The sequence below is a fragment of the Danio rerio genome, chromosome 6, assembly GCF_052040795.2.
Source record: "Danio rerio strain M-AB ecotype USA chromosome 6, GRCz13ab, whole genome shotgun sequence".
Classification (NCBI taxonomy): domain Eukaryota; kingdom Metazoa; phylum Chordata; class Actinopteri; order Cypriniformes; family Danionidae; genus Danio; species Danio rerio.
Genome location: NC_141026.1, coordinates 20,418,767 through 20,440,152, shown reverse-complemented (window position 1 = coordinate 20,440,152; position 21,386 = coordinate 20,418,767). Strand labels below are relative to the sequence as shown.

Genomic DNA, 21,386 nt, shown 5'->3' with positions numbered 1-21,386 from the left:
TAAATTAATGAAGACAGAAAACCCAGTCCAGGAGACTCGAACAAGCAGAAGAACTTCTTTATTGAGATGTGTTGGTTAATCTGTTGTCATACAGCGTCTTCAAGAAGTCCACGAGTCTGCAAGAACCTACAGGAGTTTCTTATAAGTCTGCAGTCTGCGTGTTTTATCACACGTCTGAAAGCAAGTCTAAAATGAGTCTAAAATATGATTTTAGGAGGAAGGGAGTGCTAGGTGGAGATGGCTAAACAGCATGTAAATGAAGTATTGGATTCAGTAAAATAAACAGCATTTTCACAGCCCCCATCTCATCCACATAAATAGTAGCATGCAGTGATCAAATGAAGTGTTGGAAAGTATCACCCGAAGACAAAGGCACCGTCGTAAAGACGCTTCCTAAAGCATTTGCATAACTTTGGCTCAGCCAGTACTCAGGAACCAAAGGATTTTAAGGTCTGTCACACCCTAGCTAAAGTTTTGAAATGAGCTAATTAAAAATACAAAGCTACAAAACATTTTGGAACTAGATTAAATAAATTTATATTTCCACAGTATCAAAGAATGTACCAAAGAAAGTCTACACAACAATCTATTACAGTTTTTTCAATTGCTAACAAACGTTTACTCATACATCTGATACTTTTTCAAACTCTTAACACTCATACCTACAAAACACAATTGACCAAGTCCAAACCAGACTGGAATCACATGTGCTTGGCCCAATTTACCCAACATAAATCAGCTGTGTCAATTACTTGTTTATTATCAGCTGAGATTTGTTTGTTGTGAACTGATGTCATTGCAGAAGCAGTGGTTTTTATACTGTATTTAAGGTATTGAATATTGTTTTTGCAATTGTGGGATGTCTTGTTATTATTCGTAAATACTACAAAAATAATTCGTAATTTTTTTGGGAGGTATTGCTTTGTGGAAATCTGTTTACTGACAGCATATATGGAAAAAAAGAAATTAAATGTCAATGGTATGGCCACAAAAGACTGATGCTGTGTAGACTTTTAAAAAAAGTGACAACTGGTTGGACAAATGCTTGTTAGCGATTGAAAAAAACTGTAAATGAATGACGGGAGAAAGTGTTTCATTTAATAAATTATGGAGTGTATGGAGATTTTTGGGGATTAGGAAACCTAAACGGTTTAACAGACAATGTTTGCTTTTTATGACAGAACATGTTTATTCCAAAAAATGAAACTGACAACATGTCTTCTGTATTATTATAGTCTGTCAAGAAGTTGATGCCACGCTCTCAACCTCCTGTTCGCAAACTTCACTCAAACAAGAACAACGAAACTACAGACCGGGAGAATGAAGAGTTCCTATATTTCTTTAGTTAAATTATATTTTCAAGTATGTTGATATTCAAACGACTGTCCTAATTTCATTTCTATACAATTAAAAGTACATAGTAGGTAACATTAAGCAAAAAATTAATTCATTGTATTTGTGGTTTAATTTCTTTAAAACTTGTGTAAGATTGTATAAACCATGATCATGTCAAAAAAAGAAAAGCATTTACTGACAATTAGATTTCAATTCAAATGTAAAATTTTATTAATGTGTTGAAGTAAACCAAACCTAATAAATACATCATCACTTTAGAAAATGTAGATTTGTTGTTTTTCACAAACATTGAACATTTGCACTTTACAAAGCCATACAAAAATAGGCATTATTTCTTTTCCATAGCGCTCAATCAGGCAAATAAATGATGGACAAATGGGCTGTCTAGATTAATGACAAATAACAAATATTTATTCTGGTTAAGACACAAATCAATAATGTTCACTGTCTTTTGTGTGCTCACACATCTAGAAACTAAACATTGATTCTTGACAAATCAAGCAAGTCACATGATTACAATTAAACAAAAATTAAATGTGCTTTGTTTTTGGTCAAATTAGCTTTTTTTTTTTTTTACTGAACACAGTACTATAATGACATCCCAAAAACTAGAGATTTATAAAACCAGTGGAGGCACTGAGAAATAGTACAAGACCATATATAAAAAAGAATGACAGAAACAGCCCATCATAAAAAGTCCTCAAGTAGCACTTCTTGTTTCTGCCATCATTCCAGGTCTTGAAGGTTTATGGTGCTACCAGTAAATTGGGAGTTGTCAGATCCACTTTCATCTTCAGCCAAAACTGTGGGCTCCTAGAAGTGAGAATATATATGTTTAAAGTTCATATGATACTGCGCAACAAAACAAACAAACAAAACCCCCCAAAAAAACACAACTAAATATTTTACAGAACAAATCCACTGGTTTATAAATATAGTCCTAGGTGAAGGTGCAGTAGGTAATTGTCTTCAGAAACATATCTTGCTGTGCTGGTTGAAAGTCTCTTCACATTCCAATAGTACTGATTAAAGTAAATGATCTAAATGTTTTATATGTGGTTTTATATTCTGGGTAAGGCATAAAAATTGTTAGTCAAATTAAAATTGATCTGGTCGTAATTTCCCATAATTCAACAAAAGTAGTTTTGTACACCTGCTCAGCTGTTCACGAAGATCTGCCGGCAAAGGGACAGCAGTAAAATCCAATGCTGAATCAAAACTTTTAAAATCCTAAATCAATATTGGAGTTAGTTTTGCACGCTGGAGGAAGGACGACACCATGGCTGAAGTGTTTCTTTTAGACAGGTAATGTTCTGTTTTAAAACTATTTTAGTCACACAAAGCTGATGTTGACTTTGTTAATACGATGGGTTATATGCACAGAAATGTTGTTCAGCCAATGAAATCTTCCGGCGAAAGCTTGATGCAACTATTTTCAGTTTCATAAGTGACCTTTTACAGCATCAATAATCTAGATTTTTATTTCGATTAACAAAACATAAGTAAAAATCGTTATTCCACCTAGCCTGCTTTACTGAGGTGAAGTTGCTTTTATATTCACATTGTTAAAAAAATGAACAAATCACAACATGTGACGAGCTCCCTATTTTGTTCACACTATTTTAAATATTCGCTCAGAAAAAGCTAGTATGGCTAAGTAATACAGCAATTGTAATTCCTGCACACTGCCGGCCGAGCACTAAGCATACAGTAGTCACTTTAGGACAGTGCATGAGAGAGTGAGATCAGCCATCCTTACCTGCATGAAATACAGCACATAATGACAAGATTTGCTTGCTACACAACTGAAAATGAGCTAGAAATAATGCAGTCTTTCATTGGGAATTTTAGTATTATAAAGTACTATAAAGTTTTCTAACTAGCGAATGACATGATCTAGTGCACAGGTGTCAAACTCAGTTCTAAAAGGGCCAGTTTAGTTCCAACCCTAATTAAACACACCTGATCAAACTAATTGAGTCCTTCAGGCTTGTTTGAAACCTACAGGTAAGTGTGTTGGAGCAGGGTTGGAACTAAACTGTGCAGGGCTTCAGCCCTTTTGGAACGGAGTTCGACACCCCTGATCTAGTGGATCTCTGCCATCTTTATTGTGCGTATTCGGGATTTCAGTTGGCATGGCTTGGGATGGCAGGGATGGGACTGTGTTTCAAAGATATTATGCAAACCGGTTAGCATTTTGGCAGATCACCTACTGCACCTTTAGGATATACAAAACATGCAGAATTAGGGATACTTCTAGACTCTAAATAGAGGTGTAAACTGGGTATAAAATATTTTGGCTAGTCAAACCATAAAAAGGCCCCAACTCTAAAGATAAAAACCAAAATGGAAAATATTTTAAAGCTGGGTAGTGAGATGTGGTTTTAACTTTGTCATTAGAAATGTAAAAGTTATGTTGCTAAATGTAACAAAAAAAAACAAAAAAAAAGCAAGGTGTTCTCTTACCAGTCCTGATTGTTATACAAAAAAGGTATCTGTGTAGAAACAAAGTCTACTGCTCAATGCATTGCTTTCTGTTCTCTCTTTTCGTCTCAAAATGACATGCACTTGTCAACTAAATGGGTTGACATCCACATCACTTTTAAACTATACTAGCTGTGTACCACATAACAAACCCTGAAAGTAAGTTACAGATGGTGTGAACGTGGCCTGTGATGCCAACTTATTTGTTGCTCTAATTACCAAAGTTCAGAGCTCTGGCCTAGCCCCTTTTATAAAAACCTAGACCATTTTGTTTGACATATATATTTATGCATATATTTAATGGCATATATGCACACAGACTTTTAATTTCAGTCAGCCAGCCCCAGGGATTCCGGTTAATTGTCATCCCATACATCCTATCGCCATGTTTAAGATCTTATTTATTTAAAAAAAAACTGCCTGACATGTGTTTCCTAAACAATGACAACTTGCCGCTGAATATTAATATATTAGTTTTGGTAAACAGATACGTATGCCATGAATTTTGTTTTAACAAGCTTTAGAGATGTAACAAATACCGCTTTTAAATAATAGGTCACCTATAGCTTTCATCATGAACAATGGCTGTTCAAAATGACATCAATGTTTTCAGTGCACTGTAAAGGGAGCGCAATTGTAAAAGTGTGAATATCGCTAAAACTGAAACGTAAAAATTCTTTAAGAGCAAATTACACCTAAGAGTGATGGCTGCAATGCTTATTTATTTTTAATCATTCCAAGTTTAAATGTTAGACGGTTCTAAATGAATATGGCATGGGGGGTGGGGGGAGGGGGTTAACAGGGAATAGAACACAGCCAGGAATTAGCCTAGCCTGCTGCTAATGATGGCACCTGCGTTTAAATGGTCTTTCATCTCTTTTTAAGCTTTAATAACTAAATGAATGCTTAAATCTATTTAACTGATTTTAGTATTTGAATTACATTAAAACGTCGAGGCTGTGAAAGGAATCTTATGAAACTGAAAATAGTCATAAATCTATCACTGTAAATTCATCATTGACTGAAAAACACTAAGTTTACAGCCCATTTGCACCTTTGGTTGTAAACAAAGCTATTGTCAAATTGAGCAGAGATCTGCGCTGGACACTAAAATCCCAAAGAATTCTTTATATATATAAAAAATTATTCTCTTTACATTTGTTAATAACTACTGTAATACATTTATTTTATTTAACACAGAGCTGTTTTTGCTTTATATGCTGCAAAAAAAGACCCCTTAGGACAGTGGATCTCAAACGGTGGTAAGTGTACCACTAGTAGTACGCAGGCTTCCTTCTAGTGGTATGCGGAGGAATGAAATATGTCATGTACATGCTACACACATCTCAAAATTTATCAAAAATAATGTATATAATATATCATATATGACATATAGCCTATATTTCTGATGTAATCTGCCACGCTTTTTAACTGTGCAGAGCCGTAACTGCTTTACTGGGCCTACTGCACCACTGTATTTCAATACTGCTCATTTTGGTGGTACTTGGAGAGACAATTTTTTTCTGAGGTGGTACTTGATTAAAAACATTTGAGGACCACTGCCTTAGGAGATGGGTCAAGTATAGCTTAAGTATATAGTCAAGTATAATTGTTCAAAGTAAAGAAAAGATCCTGTTTTATGCTTATGCTTGAATAAATAAAAATGTGTTAAAGTCATGGCAATTTCTCTTTTTGACACAATGTCATATTGAACAGTGTAAACCAGTCCCTCCAGGATTTCACAGGACTTTTTTTCTGAATTTTGCAGCCTAAAATTTGCGGCATTATTTTGTGGTGATTAGCTGTAAAAAATATACAACAGAATTTTTTTTTTTACTACTCCTAAACCAAGACATTGGGTACTGTAACTTATAAAAAAAAAAAAAAAAAAAAAAAAAAAAAAAAATCACACTTGAATTTAAAAGATACTATATGTTTAAAAAAAATTATATCTATACATCTGTATAAAAGTGTGTGCACAACAGCTCAAAGATCAAAATTAAAATCCACTGAATCATGAAGGCCACCGCAGTAAAAAATAAATAAATAAAAAACAACTTAAGTGTTATTAGCCCTCTAGTGATTTTTTTCTCTTTATATTTCCAAAATTATGTTTTACAGAGCAAGGAATTTTTCGCAGTATTTCCGATATGTTTTACTCTGAAGAAATTTTAAATAAAACTTATACGTTTCATTTCGGCTAGAATAAAAGTGGTTTAGATTTTTTTAAAACCCTTTTAAGGTCAATATTATTAGTCCCCTTAAGCAATATTAATTTTTTCAATAGTCCATCATTGTATAACCATCATTAAACAATGATTTGCCTAATTAACCTATTTAAGCCTTTAAATGTCACTTTAAGCTGGTGCACTGTAGATAAGCTGATGTGAAAGCCTACTGGCTGATTCTGCTCATGTGCTACACACACTCTGCTTTCTGCTCTCCTAGTGCGTGCACTGTAAAAGAGCCATCACACTATCTCTGTTATGTGCTGTGTTCGCAACAAGTCTTTATTTAAATCATTTCATTTAACATTACCAACATTTTTTAAGTCTTTCGCAGTAATTTTTGTGGGTAAATGCGACTTTGTATTGTTGCTCATATTTACCATGCATGTCTTCTTTATCTGTTTAAATGCCAAGTAACAGACTAGCATAAAGGTATACTGTATACTGCCACCTACAATCATGATGGGTGTAAAATCATGGCTTAGCGAGTGTTGTTTGCAGCCACATGGCCTTTGTTTTTGGTGAATCTGTGTCTTGATGATGTCATAAAAAGAGTCTAGCCACCGAATTTGCAGTAAATCTGTGGCATTTTAGAAAAAAGCAAGACCTGCAAATTTTTCCGAAGCTTGCCTGATTTTGCGATAAATTCAGCCATAGCAAAACCACAAAAACCTGGAGAAACTAGTAAATTGTTACGCCCCTAGTACTTGTACAAACCTGTAGGATGTGTACAGGCAGATCCACCGTGAGCTGAGAGTGTGAACATGAGGTCTGTGAACTCAACTGGAAAGCCAGGTCTCCATCAGCAGCAGGGTCATCCTGTAGCAAACACTCAAATCAATGGACTCAACAAAAAAAAGAAGAGAGATTGCTTCCCAATACTGTCCCATCATCTCACCTGCAGCAGCTGAATCTGTACAAACTGTGTGCCTGTCACTGGATCCCGGATGGGGAGCTCACCATTTCCTGCAGCAGCTCCTTCTCCAAAATGAGCACTTGAATTAGTCGGCAGAGCAGAGTTGGTGCTCTTTGACACTTTAGTCTTTCTTTGGGGCGTCTCTGAGGCACATGTAGAAGAGTTTGAGCCTTTCTGCTTCCTCCTTTTGGCAAGCTGAATGGCCCTGTAATCCGTGCGTGCTGATCCACTGCTTTCCTAAAGGCAGAACAATAGAACATTTAAGCTTTTGATTTGCTTCTTTATAAAGTTGTTGAAGAGAAGTCCATTCAACTAAATACAAACTTGTCCAGGACCCAAATTGACACCAATTAGTACTGAAAAAAAAGAACAGCAACAATGTGACACCACCAGCATTTCCCACCTGCTTCTTGAGCGCTGTTAAGAGAGTTTATAAACACAAGATTAGCCATTGTAATCACATGCTAAACAGATATGATTGTGATTGACTCCAATGATCATCTCTTCACTGAGCACTTAAGGCAAGGACACACCAAGATGATGATCGGCCATTGTCAGACCATCTGTTAGTGTCACTCAGGCTAGTTTGTCTGGTGTGCTTCCCATGTCATGTCTCGTTGGTTTAACGATTGGTTATTCATTAGCAAATCAAAGCATGAGTACAAATAATGTAAAAAAGATTCTAAAAATGATTTGAGCGGGAACACAAAGTCAGCTGTTATTTTGCTGCATTTCTCAAATATTTGCAAGGGATATGGACTCTTCGATTACCAGACTGTGGTGAGTGACAAGTACTGTGAAAATGGTATTAAACGATACTTTGTTTAAAGATTGTCTGTGCGCGTTCATGTTCCGGTTTTCTTGGTGGAATGAATACAAAACAGAAAACTGCCCCTGCGATTGTGTAAAGACATCCTCTCAAACAGGTTTAAAATCTGCACTCTCATTTCAGTCAGCTATCATCCATTTGGTGCAGTCATGGGCAAATTTTTGGTCTAGAAAGGACTAGACACAGCCAACATGAAGTGACAACACAGTTGGTTTGTATCTGCGCGAGTTCTTTGCCTTCTACTTGGCATTTCCCAGCGTTTACACAGTTAAACGAACATGTCTGTTTGAAAGCTACGTCAATCAGCAAATTGCTCATATCTGCGCATGGATGGATCCTTTGATAGACACAGCTTTCAATTGCTACAGTGTCAAAGTGGAAAGCATCGAGCAATGATCCTTGAAGCCAATCATAGATATATCTGTGGCCAATCAGCAGTGCTTAAGAACCCTCTTAAATAGCGCTTAAATATAAGCAGAAGATTGACATTTTATTTATTTGTTAAAAAAAAAAGTCAATTTTATGCTAAGATTTAAGCTCTATTTAAGTGGGTTCCTAAACACACACTGCCCGGCTCTTAAAGCGAAAGTACTTTACTCCTGTTGCTGTGTTTTAATCATTATTCATTTAAAAAAGAAAAGGACAAAATTACTCACTGCTTTTGACTAAAGGACTTTTGTAACTTTGATTAGAAACAAATCAAGCATATTTCTTACAGTGAAGATACTTAAAGCAAAGTGTTTTTAATAAGTACATTTTATTCTATTGTATATCCAAAACTTTTGTGTTTTTATTTAAATACTGTAAATATGTTTGATAGTACACCTATACATTACACTGTTCTTAATACTGAAGCAGAATGACACAACTAACAGTCTCCCAATTATGTAAAGGAAATAAAAACAATAGAATAAAAATATACTAATGAAACACTAATAATCATAACTAAGAAATAACTTAGTTTGTTTCTCATCAAACTTGATTTGTTTCTTATTGAAGCTACAAAAGTCCTCCAGTCAAGAGCATTAAATTATTTTGTCTTTTTGTTTAATTAATAGTGATGAAAACATGCGGCAATAGTGTACTGTCGCTTTAAGAGCCAATCAGCAGTGTTTAAGAAACCTCTTAAACAGCACTCAAAACTTAGCTGGATTTTTTTTTTTTTTAGAAATTTATTTTTGACATTTTTGCCTTCATTATGACAGAACAGTAGATATATATATTGACAGAAAGTGATAGTTGGAGAGAGAGGGAAATGGAATTTGGGATGGCCACAGCAGAGTTGCACTATGTCAGCGCATTGACCACTAGGCTGTTGGTGCTGACAGAAATTGACATTTTTTTTAAATTAACAGCATTGAATGGTGTCATGGTCGGTAGATTTGACACCACTAAAATAATATTAAATTATACTTCATGGCTAACAACACAAGACATTTAAAAGTAAAAATGTGCTTTTTCTGACTAACCATTACGGGGCAGGGGGTGACTGAGGGTATTTCAGTTATTTTTGGCCCACTGTAGGATCCACTGTGACTGGGGAACACAAACTGGCACATCCCCTTACTGCCATCTGACTGAGGCATGACCTCCACCCTGCTTAGCAAGGGTCCCACCGATGTCTCACTGCCTGTCAGGTCAGCCTTGACCTGTGGAGAAAGTAACTCTTGTACAGGGGCTGCTGCCAGACTCATGACAGAAGTCAGAGGAGTGGCGAGAGATGGAACAAGAGAGCAGCTAAGTGTTGGAGGAAGAGTTGATGTCAGTGAGGAAAGAGACTGAGTGAGCGATGAGGAGAGAGATGGGGTCAGAGCAGATGGTGATTCTACAGTCAAGGGATTACAGGAATTCATAGTGTGGAGTTGTTCTGAAGATGGAGTTCTTTGAATGCTTAAAGCAGTTAGCGTTCCCAATTCTTCTGGGTTGACTGTTTGCACATCATCTAAATGCAATGCGGCATGAGGCAAAACCCCTCCACCTCCTCCAGTGCCCAATCCAGTGTCTAGTACATGCACGCCAATATCTTGTCCAGCTGCTAAAATAAGAGGATCCACAGTTTTTGTTCCAGTAAGGGCTGATCCAACTGATGCTGGATCTATTGTGAGGATTCCTGTGTTAACCAAAGGTATGTCCATGGAAAAGGATCCTGGCCCAGAGCTCCCTTCACTCCCGACAGAAACAGCAGTGGGGCCTGTACATGCAGGGATGCTGGAGAAGAGGGAGGACAGGTCCAGACTGCTGAGTTCTGCTCCTGCAGGTCCTGAGGGGACACTGACGGCCTGTGAAGTGCTGGTCAGCTCACTGCTGGGTGTGAGAGTGGCTGCGTCATCCAACTGACTCAACACATCTGCAAGAGGAGAATGACAACATAATCAGCTTGAAAGGAATAATAGCAAGTGCACCTATAAATATCTGACAGTACTATATTGAACAGTATGAATATGTATGGCACTCAATACTTGATCTGGGCTATGTTTTTGCACAAATCCCTTGATTTTGATTGAGTTTGATTTGCCAGCAAACCTGCCTGATCTAAAGCAAATGTTAGAATGTGTGGGATATTGTGAAGAGGACGAGGTGAGACGCCACACAAAACACTGTAGAAGAATTGGTGCACTTAGAATGTTTACTTTAGTTCATCACACCATAAGATGCTAAAATCAACCTGCTTTGGTGCAGAGCCAGAGAAAGTGTGCTTGTAGTTGTGTAAAATAATGCATGTTTTTGATATATAAAGTTATTTGTTTTGTAAAGCAGCGTGGCTTTCGGTTAATTTATAACTCAGATTTAGCCTAATACATCTGGATGTGATTCAAATGTCGCGGGACACAAAGCATATAGACTCGAGCAACTTTGCCTTGCTTAAAGCTTGGAGATAGAATATAGCCTAATTAAAGTTAGCCTCTGTATGCAGTTATCACAAACGGTCCATTAAGATGAGATCTCATATCACAGAAATTCCGCATGTAAAAATGGATAAATCATGTATGAATTGGACAAGCAGCGTATTTATGCATATGACTGACACACGTACTGTAAGTGACGAGCAGTAAGAAGATCTAATTTCTAATTGTTACATGTAATTCAAAATTATTTATTTTAAAATACAAGTCAATGTTTAGATTTCAAAGATATACAAATATATCATATGTACATGCAACACATATTTCAAAATTAATCAAAAATGGTTTATATATGAATGACATATTGCTTATACTTCTGAGGTTCAAGCAACATTCCCAGGATTTTAATGAATAGGTTATTAATTGTTAATACTCTACATTTAAGTATAGCAGTTCTCTTTTTACTTTAAGACTACCATTTTTAGTTATCTTTTAAAAGCACATTTTAAACATTGACCTTTTATTTATTTATTACTTACCTATAAGAACATTATAGTTAATGTTCAAACTATTTATAATGTTTAAAGTGGCTGACAATAATAAATATTCTTAATAATAGGAATCAATCTGCCTCGTCATTATGGTGGTACTTGGAGAGACAGTTTTTTCTGAGGTGATACTTGATGAAAAAAGTTTGAGAACCACTGGGCTAGTTGTTTTTGAATTGTATTTTTATCACAAGGAGCAGTCATACAATGAATCGAAAGTCTTGAATACCAACAATAGTATGCAGTCAAGATTTAGTAGCTTTGTCTTGGTATTAGCACGCACTGAATGGGGTGTGTCTGTACCTGGGCTGAGGTTGTGATGTTTAAGCATGTGTGTCTTGAGGCTGCTTCGTGATGAGAAGTGTTTGGTGCAACCTGCAACAGGACAGCGACTCCTCAGGCTGACTCCATCTTGCTTGTGCTTCTTAGAATGGATGTAGAGGCTACTGCGAGCTGAAAACTTGGCATTACAACCTATACATTTACAAACAAACAATACAAATTAGAAAACTCAATTGAACAAACTATTGCTGCATCCATCAACCATGCTAGCTTTTTTTATTTGAGACTAAAACGAAACTTATCTGGTTTGGAGGCAGTGTTGTGAAAAGTTACTTTTGAAAGTAATGCATTACAATATTGAGTTAGGCCAAAGTAAAAGACGGTCTCCAAAGTAATGCAAACTATCAGTTTCACAGCACGGCTGCATCTATTGTCTTCTCTGTCTCCAGAACATAATTTGCACACTGATTTAATGCTAAAATGTATCATGAATGGGTACTTATATGCTGATGAGATCGGGTCTGGAAAGTCATGTTATCCTGTCGAGAACACTTCATTTGCTTGCTTTGCTTGACTTTCCCCACCATGACTGTCCCCACTTACATGTATCAAATGTATTTAAACTGAGTGTCTGTTGTACCAATTGAGAGTTTCTTTCGATGGTGCCACAGCCACGCTGAGTTCTTCTTATTAAAAGGATTCTGCTTTGAAGATACCAAAAGTTCTCCCTGGTTTTTTTTTTTGGGCTTGTCTTAGAATTTCACAACAGTTTGGTGCCGTGAGCGAGACTAGAGAAATTCACAACAACTTACATTTACCTTTAAAAGACACATTAAAAAGAGATATATTTTAGGATAATGTTATCTGAGAACTCCCTGACCCAAGAGCTATACAAGCCGTATATACAAATTATTGTATATACAGATTATTGAAAGTTTAAAGCAATGGGTTTGCTACTTTTGTACGATTTGCCTTAAGATCACTGTCTATTGAGACAATCTCCTTTTCCTTTTTTTCGATGCATTTAAAATAATGAACTCATTCTGTCATTGACTGCGTGATTCATTGTGACTATATTTTAATTCCGTAAATGTTTTTTTTTTTTTTTAATTAATCAATCAAGCTAAAAAGTAACTTGTAACGTTGTCAATAACGATAAAAAAAAGTTCAGAATGAAGTTTTGGTATGAAGCGCAATAGTTTTATTAAAATGTGGCTATTGTGGCTATTCATTGTCTTGTTGGTGTCTATGTACAGCAGAACCTTTTTTTCTAAAATAAATTTCACCTACGGGAGACAATACATTTTACCCTGACTTTGAAAAAGTGGTAAAATAAAAATCCTAATATTCTTAAAGGGGTGGTCCAGAATGTAATTTTAAGGCTTGGTTGTGTTTATAAGATGCAAAGCAGTGCATGCACATGTTTCACTTGAAGGAAATCACGTTATTTTTTCATAAATCTCACTTTGATTATACACAGCTACTCAGCTAACATGAAAACGACTGATATATTTCCTAGTTCCTCTGAAAGGCCCGCCCTCAAGTGACTCTGATTGGTCATGTGTCATAATGTGCTGCGATTCGCGGATCGGCTCCACGTCACGCCCGTACAAGCACGCGTTTTTGTGTAAACAGTCAGTCAACCTCCTGCCAGCTCTCTAAAATAAAATCTGACTAGTGTCTGTAACAAGTGAAAATGGGATGCGGCTCCTTTAAGAGAGTTTGCCATTTTGTGTGTGTGTGTGTGTGTGTGATCTGTAGACGGGTGTAACACGAGAAGCGCATGTGCACAAGACGATGTTTATTTATATTTTTCTCCGATGCTCGGATTAAGTTATTTCTCTGTAATATACAGTGACACTGCTGACAGAAGAATAAAGCACAAGATGTGGGATACACCTGTGTGAGCCTTGACTGATTTTTCTGCTGCTACACAAGTTAGGCGAGCTCTCCTGTATTTTTTTAACTCAACATGTTACACGACGTCTTTTACATATATTCGGAATATGCCTGTGTAAGTAATATGAATCGTTTACATATCTTTTGCGAGTTCATTATCTAAGATGTAAAATGCATGGAAAAGCTGCCTATAGAGAAACACACACGTGCTGGTGAAGAGTGTGTGTGTGTGTTTGCAGCAGTTTGACTGATAAATATAAAGTTGTAGCTAAATCATTAGCGGTGCCAAACAGCATTTCCCATTGTTTACATCTTTGCTACAACAAACCATTAAAGCTAGACACTGTGCATGTCAATCAATTTTAACAAATAAAAACACCGTTGCTGCCTGTTGGAGCTGCTCCTTCTTTGAGGAGATTAACAGATTCCAGCACTGAACTGGAAGAGATTCTGCAAGTGTGCGTGGTAAAAGTATGCTTGTGATCTCACAGGCCCAGAAGTATTTTTTTGTAGTCCCCAAAATTCGTTCATTGTAAGCTTTGCTAAGCGGACTCTGTAAAAACCAAGGTCTCCCTCTGTATTGAACTTTGAGCATTTTACATTCAGAGATGCTGTTTATGTTCACACAGCTACATTACATCAACTAAAGTTTACAATATATCGTAGTGGAGCACCCCTTTAAATAGATAGTTAAAAAATCAATAATGACTCAATGATATAAAACATTACAATGTGAATTTTTTTTCAAAATTTTTTCCCTTCAAATTTTGTTTGTGTCCAAATATCATTGTTTATGTTTGGTAGAGTACAGCACTTTTGTTAACATTCCAATATTTTAATGTGCTATAAAAATGAATAATTGAAAATGAAATGACTCTTGGAATAAACTGGCTGTTATAGTTAATCACTCATATACAGCATATTACATTGTTTAAGAGGCTCCGGCGTGCTCATGGTTTGCAGCAAAAACTATCCATTTTGATGATACAGATTATGATAAAGCAGCTTTCAAAACTGTACACCATTCGCATTTTTACACAAACAAACTACAAGTCTACAGGATCTGTAATATTATTCCCTGCCAGGGAGCCTATATTTTGTCATTTATGGCTCATGAATATTCTTTTGTCTATTTCCTGCACAATTATGTATGGGTTGCTGTACATCAAAAATGCTGACCTTCAACAGGGCATTCAAATGGCTTTGTACCCAGGTGTGTGATGCTATGGCCTTTCAAGTGCTCAGCCCGTGTGAAGGATTTCCCACAGCCTTCCTCTAGACATGCAAAACGTCTGTCATCATCGTGTTTCCTGAAGATGAAAACCAACATCTTATTACAAACTGCTAACAGATCTATTCAGTGCACAATATTACACCCAAACTGTTGCATTAATAGTATGCCAAGGTATATTACGTTTAGAATCTTAAAAACAATTTTGAACTATTTCTTAGAGTATTTACAATTTATTAAATGACATTAATGAAACTTTATTATTACAAATTCAATTAACATTGTAAATGATCTTGTCATTAAGGTTGCACAATGCATCTTTTCTAGGGCTGCAACAAGGAATTTCATAATCGATTCTACATGTTACGCGACACGGAGACGATAGTTATTAAAAAAACATTTGAGCGTGGAGCGGAGTAAAGGCACTCTGCCACTCTTGCGCACTGATGCCAGCAGAGTTCGTTACCTCATAGACAGGATGGAGCAAAAAATGAGTGAATGTAAAGTTAGAGGAAAGATACATGGCAAAGGTAAAGAAATCTGTGCGACCCTAATCATCCAATGTGTGGGAGCATTTCACACTATATAAACAAAAGCAGCATGACGACAAAATTCCAAACTGAGCTTTGGCTGGCGCTGAGAAAGATGTCTCATATTAAATGCAGTGTTTTTAACCACCCAATGCTTATTTTATGTTTGGGACATGTAAATACAAGTACTAGTAAAACAATACATGGAGTTTAATAAAATAGAGTTTGTAAAACACACAAGGAAGTCTAACAATCCATTCAAATATAATATACAGACGTGTTTTATTCATATCAGATAGACAAAGCGAAAGTAACAATAAAGTTCAATCTATTTTTGAACTTAATGCTCTGTTTTAGATTATATCTCATTAAGATTATCCATCTTACCCCACTGGCAAATAATTTAGCTTAAGCAAACAATCAATAATTTTGAGGTGGGTTTTTTCTTCAGAAAACAAGACAATTTCTTATGATTATTAATCTGTCTAGTATGTATCTTGATTTAGTTTTTTTTAAGATATCTGGATTGAAAACAGGACAAAATTACTAAGTTTTTACTTTATTATTATGATTATAACAGCTCAGGAATGTTTAAGGACAACATGTGTGTGCACTTTCTAAAGATATCAGTTGTTTTTGAATAAAGGGTTGGAAATGAATGCTTTTCTCTTTTTTTCTTTGATCCAATTCATCAAAAAAAATTAACAGATTGATCGATTATTAAAATAATCATCAGTTGCAGCCTTCATTTTTTCAGAGTAATAAGTGCAATATCAAACAGGGATTATAGTTGACAAGGAAACTAAGTTTAGAACACGTGATTCACTTTAAAGATTAAACATAACAGAGTAAAAGTTTATCATTTGCATGTTTTTTTCACAAGACTGTGATTGTGTAAGCATTTGGGCACAAAGAATTAGTTGTATTTAAAAAGATAGTTTAACCAAAACTGAAAATTCTGTTATCATTTACTTGATTCAAGTCATAAACTTGTTTGTGTTTTTTTCCTTCTTTCTGTTGAATAAAAAAATGGATTTTAAAAAAATCTAGAAACCTGCAGCGTCTTACATCCATAAGATTTGTTTTTCCTACTATGGTAGTGAATAGTTACATGTTTCTAAGCTTTTTCAAAAAAAAAAAAAAAAAAGAAAAAGAAAAGAAAACCGAAAAAAGAAATTCAAAGGTTTGGAACCACTTGAGGTTGAGTAGATTTTCATTTTGGGCAAACTATCTCAACTACTCATACACTATGCAATGTTTTTTGTGTTAAATTTTGTTATTTTAGCATCTAAATACCATCAGACTTCCCAGACAATTACAAAACACAGGTTTACTCATTTGAATTTCGTATTTATCAGTGTTTGTAATTTGTTTGTTATATTTTATGCATTTTTCAGTGGAAGGGCATCCGCTACGTAAATTCTGCTGTGGTGACTCCTGATTAATAAAGCAACTAAGTAGAAAAGAAAATGAATGAATGAATGAATATGTTATGCAGATGCACTAAAAATATTAAGCTAATTGATCTAAAATTGTGAATTATTTTGTAAATGAAGCTATTCAAGTAATCTGGTGAAATTGCATTCAAATACAATGTCCAAAATATCACAATGTTTTTTTTTTTTTCAAACTTAAGCATAATTACAAGAAAGCTGTAAAAATAAAACAAAAAGTGATACAATATGGGAAACAAAAAGTTTCATATTTGATTGTTTGTGTACTGCATGAGAGCCTAATGAGACTCTGCTCCTCACCGTTTGTGCCTCAGTAATTTTGACATGCTAGTGAAAGTCCAGCCGCAGGAATCAGAATCACAAACAAAAGGTCTTTCACCTGAGAATGAAAAGCAAAAGGGGCATGTTAGAAAGATGAAATTATGTTAGAATCTGAAGCATCTGTGCATTTGTTCACCTGTGTGGCTGCGGAGATGTATTTTGAGCCGACAGGCTTTGTCATATCGCTTATCACAGCCGGGATAGGTGCAGGTGAACTGAGCCATTTCTCTGAAGTGGGTTCTGTTGTGGGAGAACAGGGCGCTGAAAGTAATGAAGGTCTTCTCACATCCTGAAGAAGCACAGAAACACCAACATTAGTATCTTTAAATGGTCGTCACCTACTGTAAAAAATTAGTCAAAATGTCAACTCACCTGGGAACTCACACTTATGTGGTCTCTCAGGTTCAAAGTGTGTTCTTTGATGATTACTGAGTCTTGTGGCAGTGCGAAACCTCTCACTACATACTTCACAGACAAATGCATTTTCTTGGTCATGAGTTCGGACATGAGCTTTCAGATTGTAGACAGTGGTGAAACGGCGACCACAGTTTTCCCATTCACATTTATAAGGGCGCACTTTGTCATGAGACTGAAGGTGGCGTTTCAATTTGTATGATGTTGTGAAAGACCAATCACAACCCTCTACTGTGCATTTAAAGGGACGCTGGTCTTCTGTGTGTACAACCAAATGGATTTTGAGATTTTGACGAGTATCAAAGGTACTGGAACAGCCAGGCTGGGGACACCTATACTTTGCTAGCGAAACTTTCTTGGTCATTCCAGACACAGTTAAAAGGTTCATTGGCTGTAATTCTTCACAAGTTAATGGTTTGCGTTTTAAATTTTGGCAAATACTGCTGTCATCTTCTACAGCACAAACGCTCCCTTCTTCTTGCTTAATTGATGGGCAAGAGTCCAGAGTTACACCCATTTCTGATAGTGAACAGTCATCAGCTAGAGTCAACTCTGAATCACTGTTGGCAAATCTAGCTTTAGGCTCATCCTGTAGACTGGAGGTAACATTGCTGATTTTCCCAATGGATTTACTTCCACCGTCGTAGTTGAGCAGCACAAGATCTTCATTGTCTTTCATTCCCAAATGTTCTTTTAAGCTCATCACACCATCATCCTTGTATGCGTAGCTGTCTGGTGGGGTGGCTAGAGTTAATATCCCATTTTCAATGGTCACTATGATGTTCTGATTGTTAATCATAATGGTCCCAGAGAACGTTTCATGCACAGGTATTGAACCCCCATCAGGGCCACAATCCCCATTACTACTAGATTCTTGATTTGCATAATCCATTATATTAATTTCATTCATATCAGTGGAAAGCCTATTATTTTTCACCACACATTGCATCAATTCTTCTGTTGAATGTTCGGCTAAACTACTGCTGAGCATTTCCCCAGTAGAGATGTTTGGCGTTTGACAGGTCCCAGCAAAGTCCTCTGATAATACTGGGTTTCTATTCTCTGTTACTAGACAAACCTCCTGCCTGGCATTTTGATCCGTTCTCTCAGATCTCACGTTTAAATTGTTGTGGCTTGACAAATGTGCTGATTTTGACGACGTTCTGTTGAAGCTTCCTTCCGAGTCTGTTGGTGAATCGAGAGTCTTTGACTTGGGTGATGCCGACGAACCGTTCTCTTCCGCTTTGTACTGAACGCTCGTTTGTCGCTCCTTGTCTTTATGAACTATATTAAAAACTACGTATAATTCCTCGGGGCTCCTGCTTGAAGATGCAGATGTGTCCTCGGGAATCTTCTCTGTCGCCTGCCTTTGTTCGCAGTTTTCTGCGTCCAGTAGAGGAAGAGCCATTTGCAGATCGTTGTCTTCATGTTCGTCGGCCCTCTCAAACTCTGAAGGCAGTAACTCCAATTCATTAAACACCTTTGGCTTGGACACATTCAGGTCACCGAGCTCTGCGTCTCCGGACTGAACTTCATACGCCTTATGAGGGCTGTTTTGAAGAGACAGAAGGCAGCCGCTGCCATTTTCTGCAACTCGAAGCGGTGTCGACCTGGCCCGGTTGTTGTTGTCGTCACTTTCTATGTCCAGCGATCCCGAGAGATCCGAGATAGCCTTTCCAATCAGCCGTGGTCTCGCAAGAATACCAGAAGCTGTTGTCTGTTGTGAGAATGTCGGGTTGAGCGAGGCGCCATGTTGGTACTGAGTGTTTTTGGTATCAGTAAGCCCCTGGATTTCCATCTTGGTGTCCCTGTAGCAGCCGCTCTCGCAAGCTCCGCCCTTCGCATACGAGTGCCTGATTTTGATAGGCTAGACTTGGAATTACGCCACACTAAGCACATTTTCAGCATCCTCAATCAAAATCGAAGTGAGCGCATGTGACAGTACTAAACCGCCCCCAAAAATCTTCCAGTTACATTACTAGGAACATTTGCCTCTTTGTTTTAACCACAGACTATGAAAAAATTAGGCATTAATGCAATACATTTATACGTAATTTAGATCTGTAAAGTAGAACAATACATCAAATTGATTTCTATTATTTTAATTTTGACTTGTCTTTTTGCAATGTTATTTATAAGTGTAGTTATAAAATTATTTATATATTATCAAATGTTTATTTTGTTTTCTAAACTTTCTCTGTATATTTTTTGTAAATGTTTAGATCAGACTCAACATTGGCAAGACCTTTCCATTGCGGAAAATATTTTATTTGGGTTTTTCAATTTAATAAGTTTTTCTCTACTTTGCACATAGGGATCAACTCACCACAATTCAATAATTGTAATGATCTGCATAGTCTTTCAGTGAAACACTTTGAGAGAAAAGATTAAACGAGCAAAACAGGATCATTTTTAAGTTATTGTACTCTCTTCAAATGACATGGTGTAAGTTTATATGTGTTAAGATTCACTAAATAATAATGCTAAAATCAAACAATGGGCCCCTATCAAACACCAGGTGGCTCAAGACGTATTTGGCACAATTAGTTGCTATTTTCAGACCAGCGCAACAGTAATTTTCATGTTTTGCACCACAAAATACATTTGTGCCAATTTGTGGACTCATGGGTGTTCCGGCCAAAAAAATGGGGGGGGTAAACTAGAAACTATGTGCCATTGATTATTTAAAAGCTGGTCTAAAGTCCAGCACAGAGCACAGCACATATGAAAAAAAGGATTAAAACGTTACAAAAATTATTATTTTCAACAAAAAACACTACCTCAATGCCTTCTTCATGTTGAGAATCTTTTTCAGTTTATATATAACAATTTGCATTTGTATAATGTTTTATTATTAGTAGTATGATTTATTTTATGCATATATATATATGTATATACAAAATCCACCATGTAAATAGCTAATGTGCCATGGCACGATGCAATTGACTCTTAAAGAGAATGGGAGACGAGACTGATTGGTCTAATGCACGTTGTGCTCAAAACACACCTATAACTAGGGCCAGACAGAATTTGCGGACATTTTTTGCTATTTCTGCGCATAATTTTTGTAATAATCTGTGGATTTACGAGGAATTATTTTGAGAGTATCATAACTAAAACCTTAGTATATGGAATCAAAAGTAATACCTTTTTAACCTTTATTTAATGTTTACAATGCAAATCCAATAAAATCCACTTTATTTGGTAAATAAAAATACTAGTCTCTCAAATAATAAGTCTACTTAAAGACAGAAAATATTACTTTACACACTGTATTGTAAATATATCATATGCATATTTTCATGTTAATCAGTAATATTACTTAAATCAATTTAAAAACTGAATAAATATAAATTTACACAAATTTACACAAGTAAATAAACAGAATCAATTATGGGCTAAAAATCTGTGGAATTTTGCAAGCGCAGATTCTGTGTGGGCCTACCTATAACACATAAAGAGAATAGGCACAACCATGTTAGACCATGCGCTGGGACGCAAAGCGTATTTCCTGTCCTTAAAATAGTAAAAGTGGATTCAGGCATTCCTTTAATGCTTTTGCGCTATGCACTTTCGACTTTGTGCATAGATGGAAATAATAAAGCCCAATGTGTGCAAAGTTCGAAGTTGAATTTATGATGTAAAAGTAATTATGTAAAAATTACCATACAATTTAATTAACCAAACTCTATTTCAGCTGAGCTCTCTGAGAAAGCGAATTGGCCTTAACTCTACTTGTTATTTTAAAAATAAGTTTACAAGATATTACCATTCGTCATGATGTGGTGGCAATTAGTTGGAGTAGAATTGGTATAAATCATCTTTACGCTTTATGGAATTTTTCTTTTACACAGAGAAATAAATTTAAAAATGCATGTACATCTGTTGTATTATGATGACTGCAACTACCTACTCGAAGCCTGTGCACATTCATTACTACAGGCATTTGATTAGCCAAGGACAAAAAATTAAGGAAAGATGAAGCCAAGAATTTCCATATTACAAATTATCTATAATAAATAATTGTTTTCCTTAAATAACAGTAGGCCAC

The 21,386-nt window shown here is 36.1% G+C and overlaps 2 protein-coding genes across 5 annotated transcripts in view; one reads left to right on the top strand and one right to left on the bottom strand.

Moving 5' to 3' along the window:
* cfap100 (cilia and flagella associated protein 100) overlaps window positions 1-1,852 on the top strand; it is a 33,076-nt gene extending 31,224 nt beyond the window's left edge. For 3 of the 4 annotated variants that reach the window (XM_087256106.1, XM_087256105.1, XM_087256104.1), the window contains exon 14: window positions 1,236-1,852. In XM_087256106.1, the coding sequence (XP_087112232.1) occupies window positions 1,236-1,349 (114 nt within the window). In that variant the 3' untranslated portion in view covers window positions 1,350-1,852. 4 annotated transcript variants of the gene reach the window in all.
* Window positions 1,543-19,174, bottom strand: si:dkey-156n14.3. The gene is made up of 9 exons (XM_087257110.1): window positions 17,294-19,174; window positions 17,058-17,210; window positions 16,901-16,979; window positions 14,565-14,695; window positions 11,508-11,678; window positions 9,283-10,160; window positions 6,967-7,221; window positions 6,786-6,887; window positions 1,543-2,169 (listed from the first exon to the last, which is right to left on the bottom strand). The coding sequence occupies exons 1-9, from the start codon at window positions 19,131-19,133 to the stop codon at window positions 2,083-2,085; spliced, it is 3,696 nt and encodes a 1,231-aa protein (XP_087113236.1). The 5' UTR covers window positions 19,134-19,174; the 3' UTR covers window positions 1,543-2,082.
* Window positions 19,175-21,386: the final 2,212 nt, after the last annotated feature.

Coding starts and splice junctions, on each gene's coding strand:
- si:dkey-156n14.3 (XM_087257110.1), bottom strand. CDS start 19,133: ATGGAAATCCAGGGGCTTACTGATACCAAAAACACTCAGTACCAACAT. Junction 17,211..17,293: donor ACATAAGTGTGAGTTCCCAG/GTGAGTTGACAT, acceptor GTGCTTCTTCAG/GATGTGAGAAGACCTTCATT. Junction 6,888..6,966: donor TACAGATTCAGCTGCTGCAG/GTGAGATGATGG, acceptor TGTTTGCTACAG/GATGACCCTGCTGCTGATGG.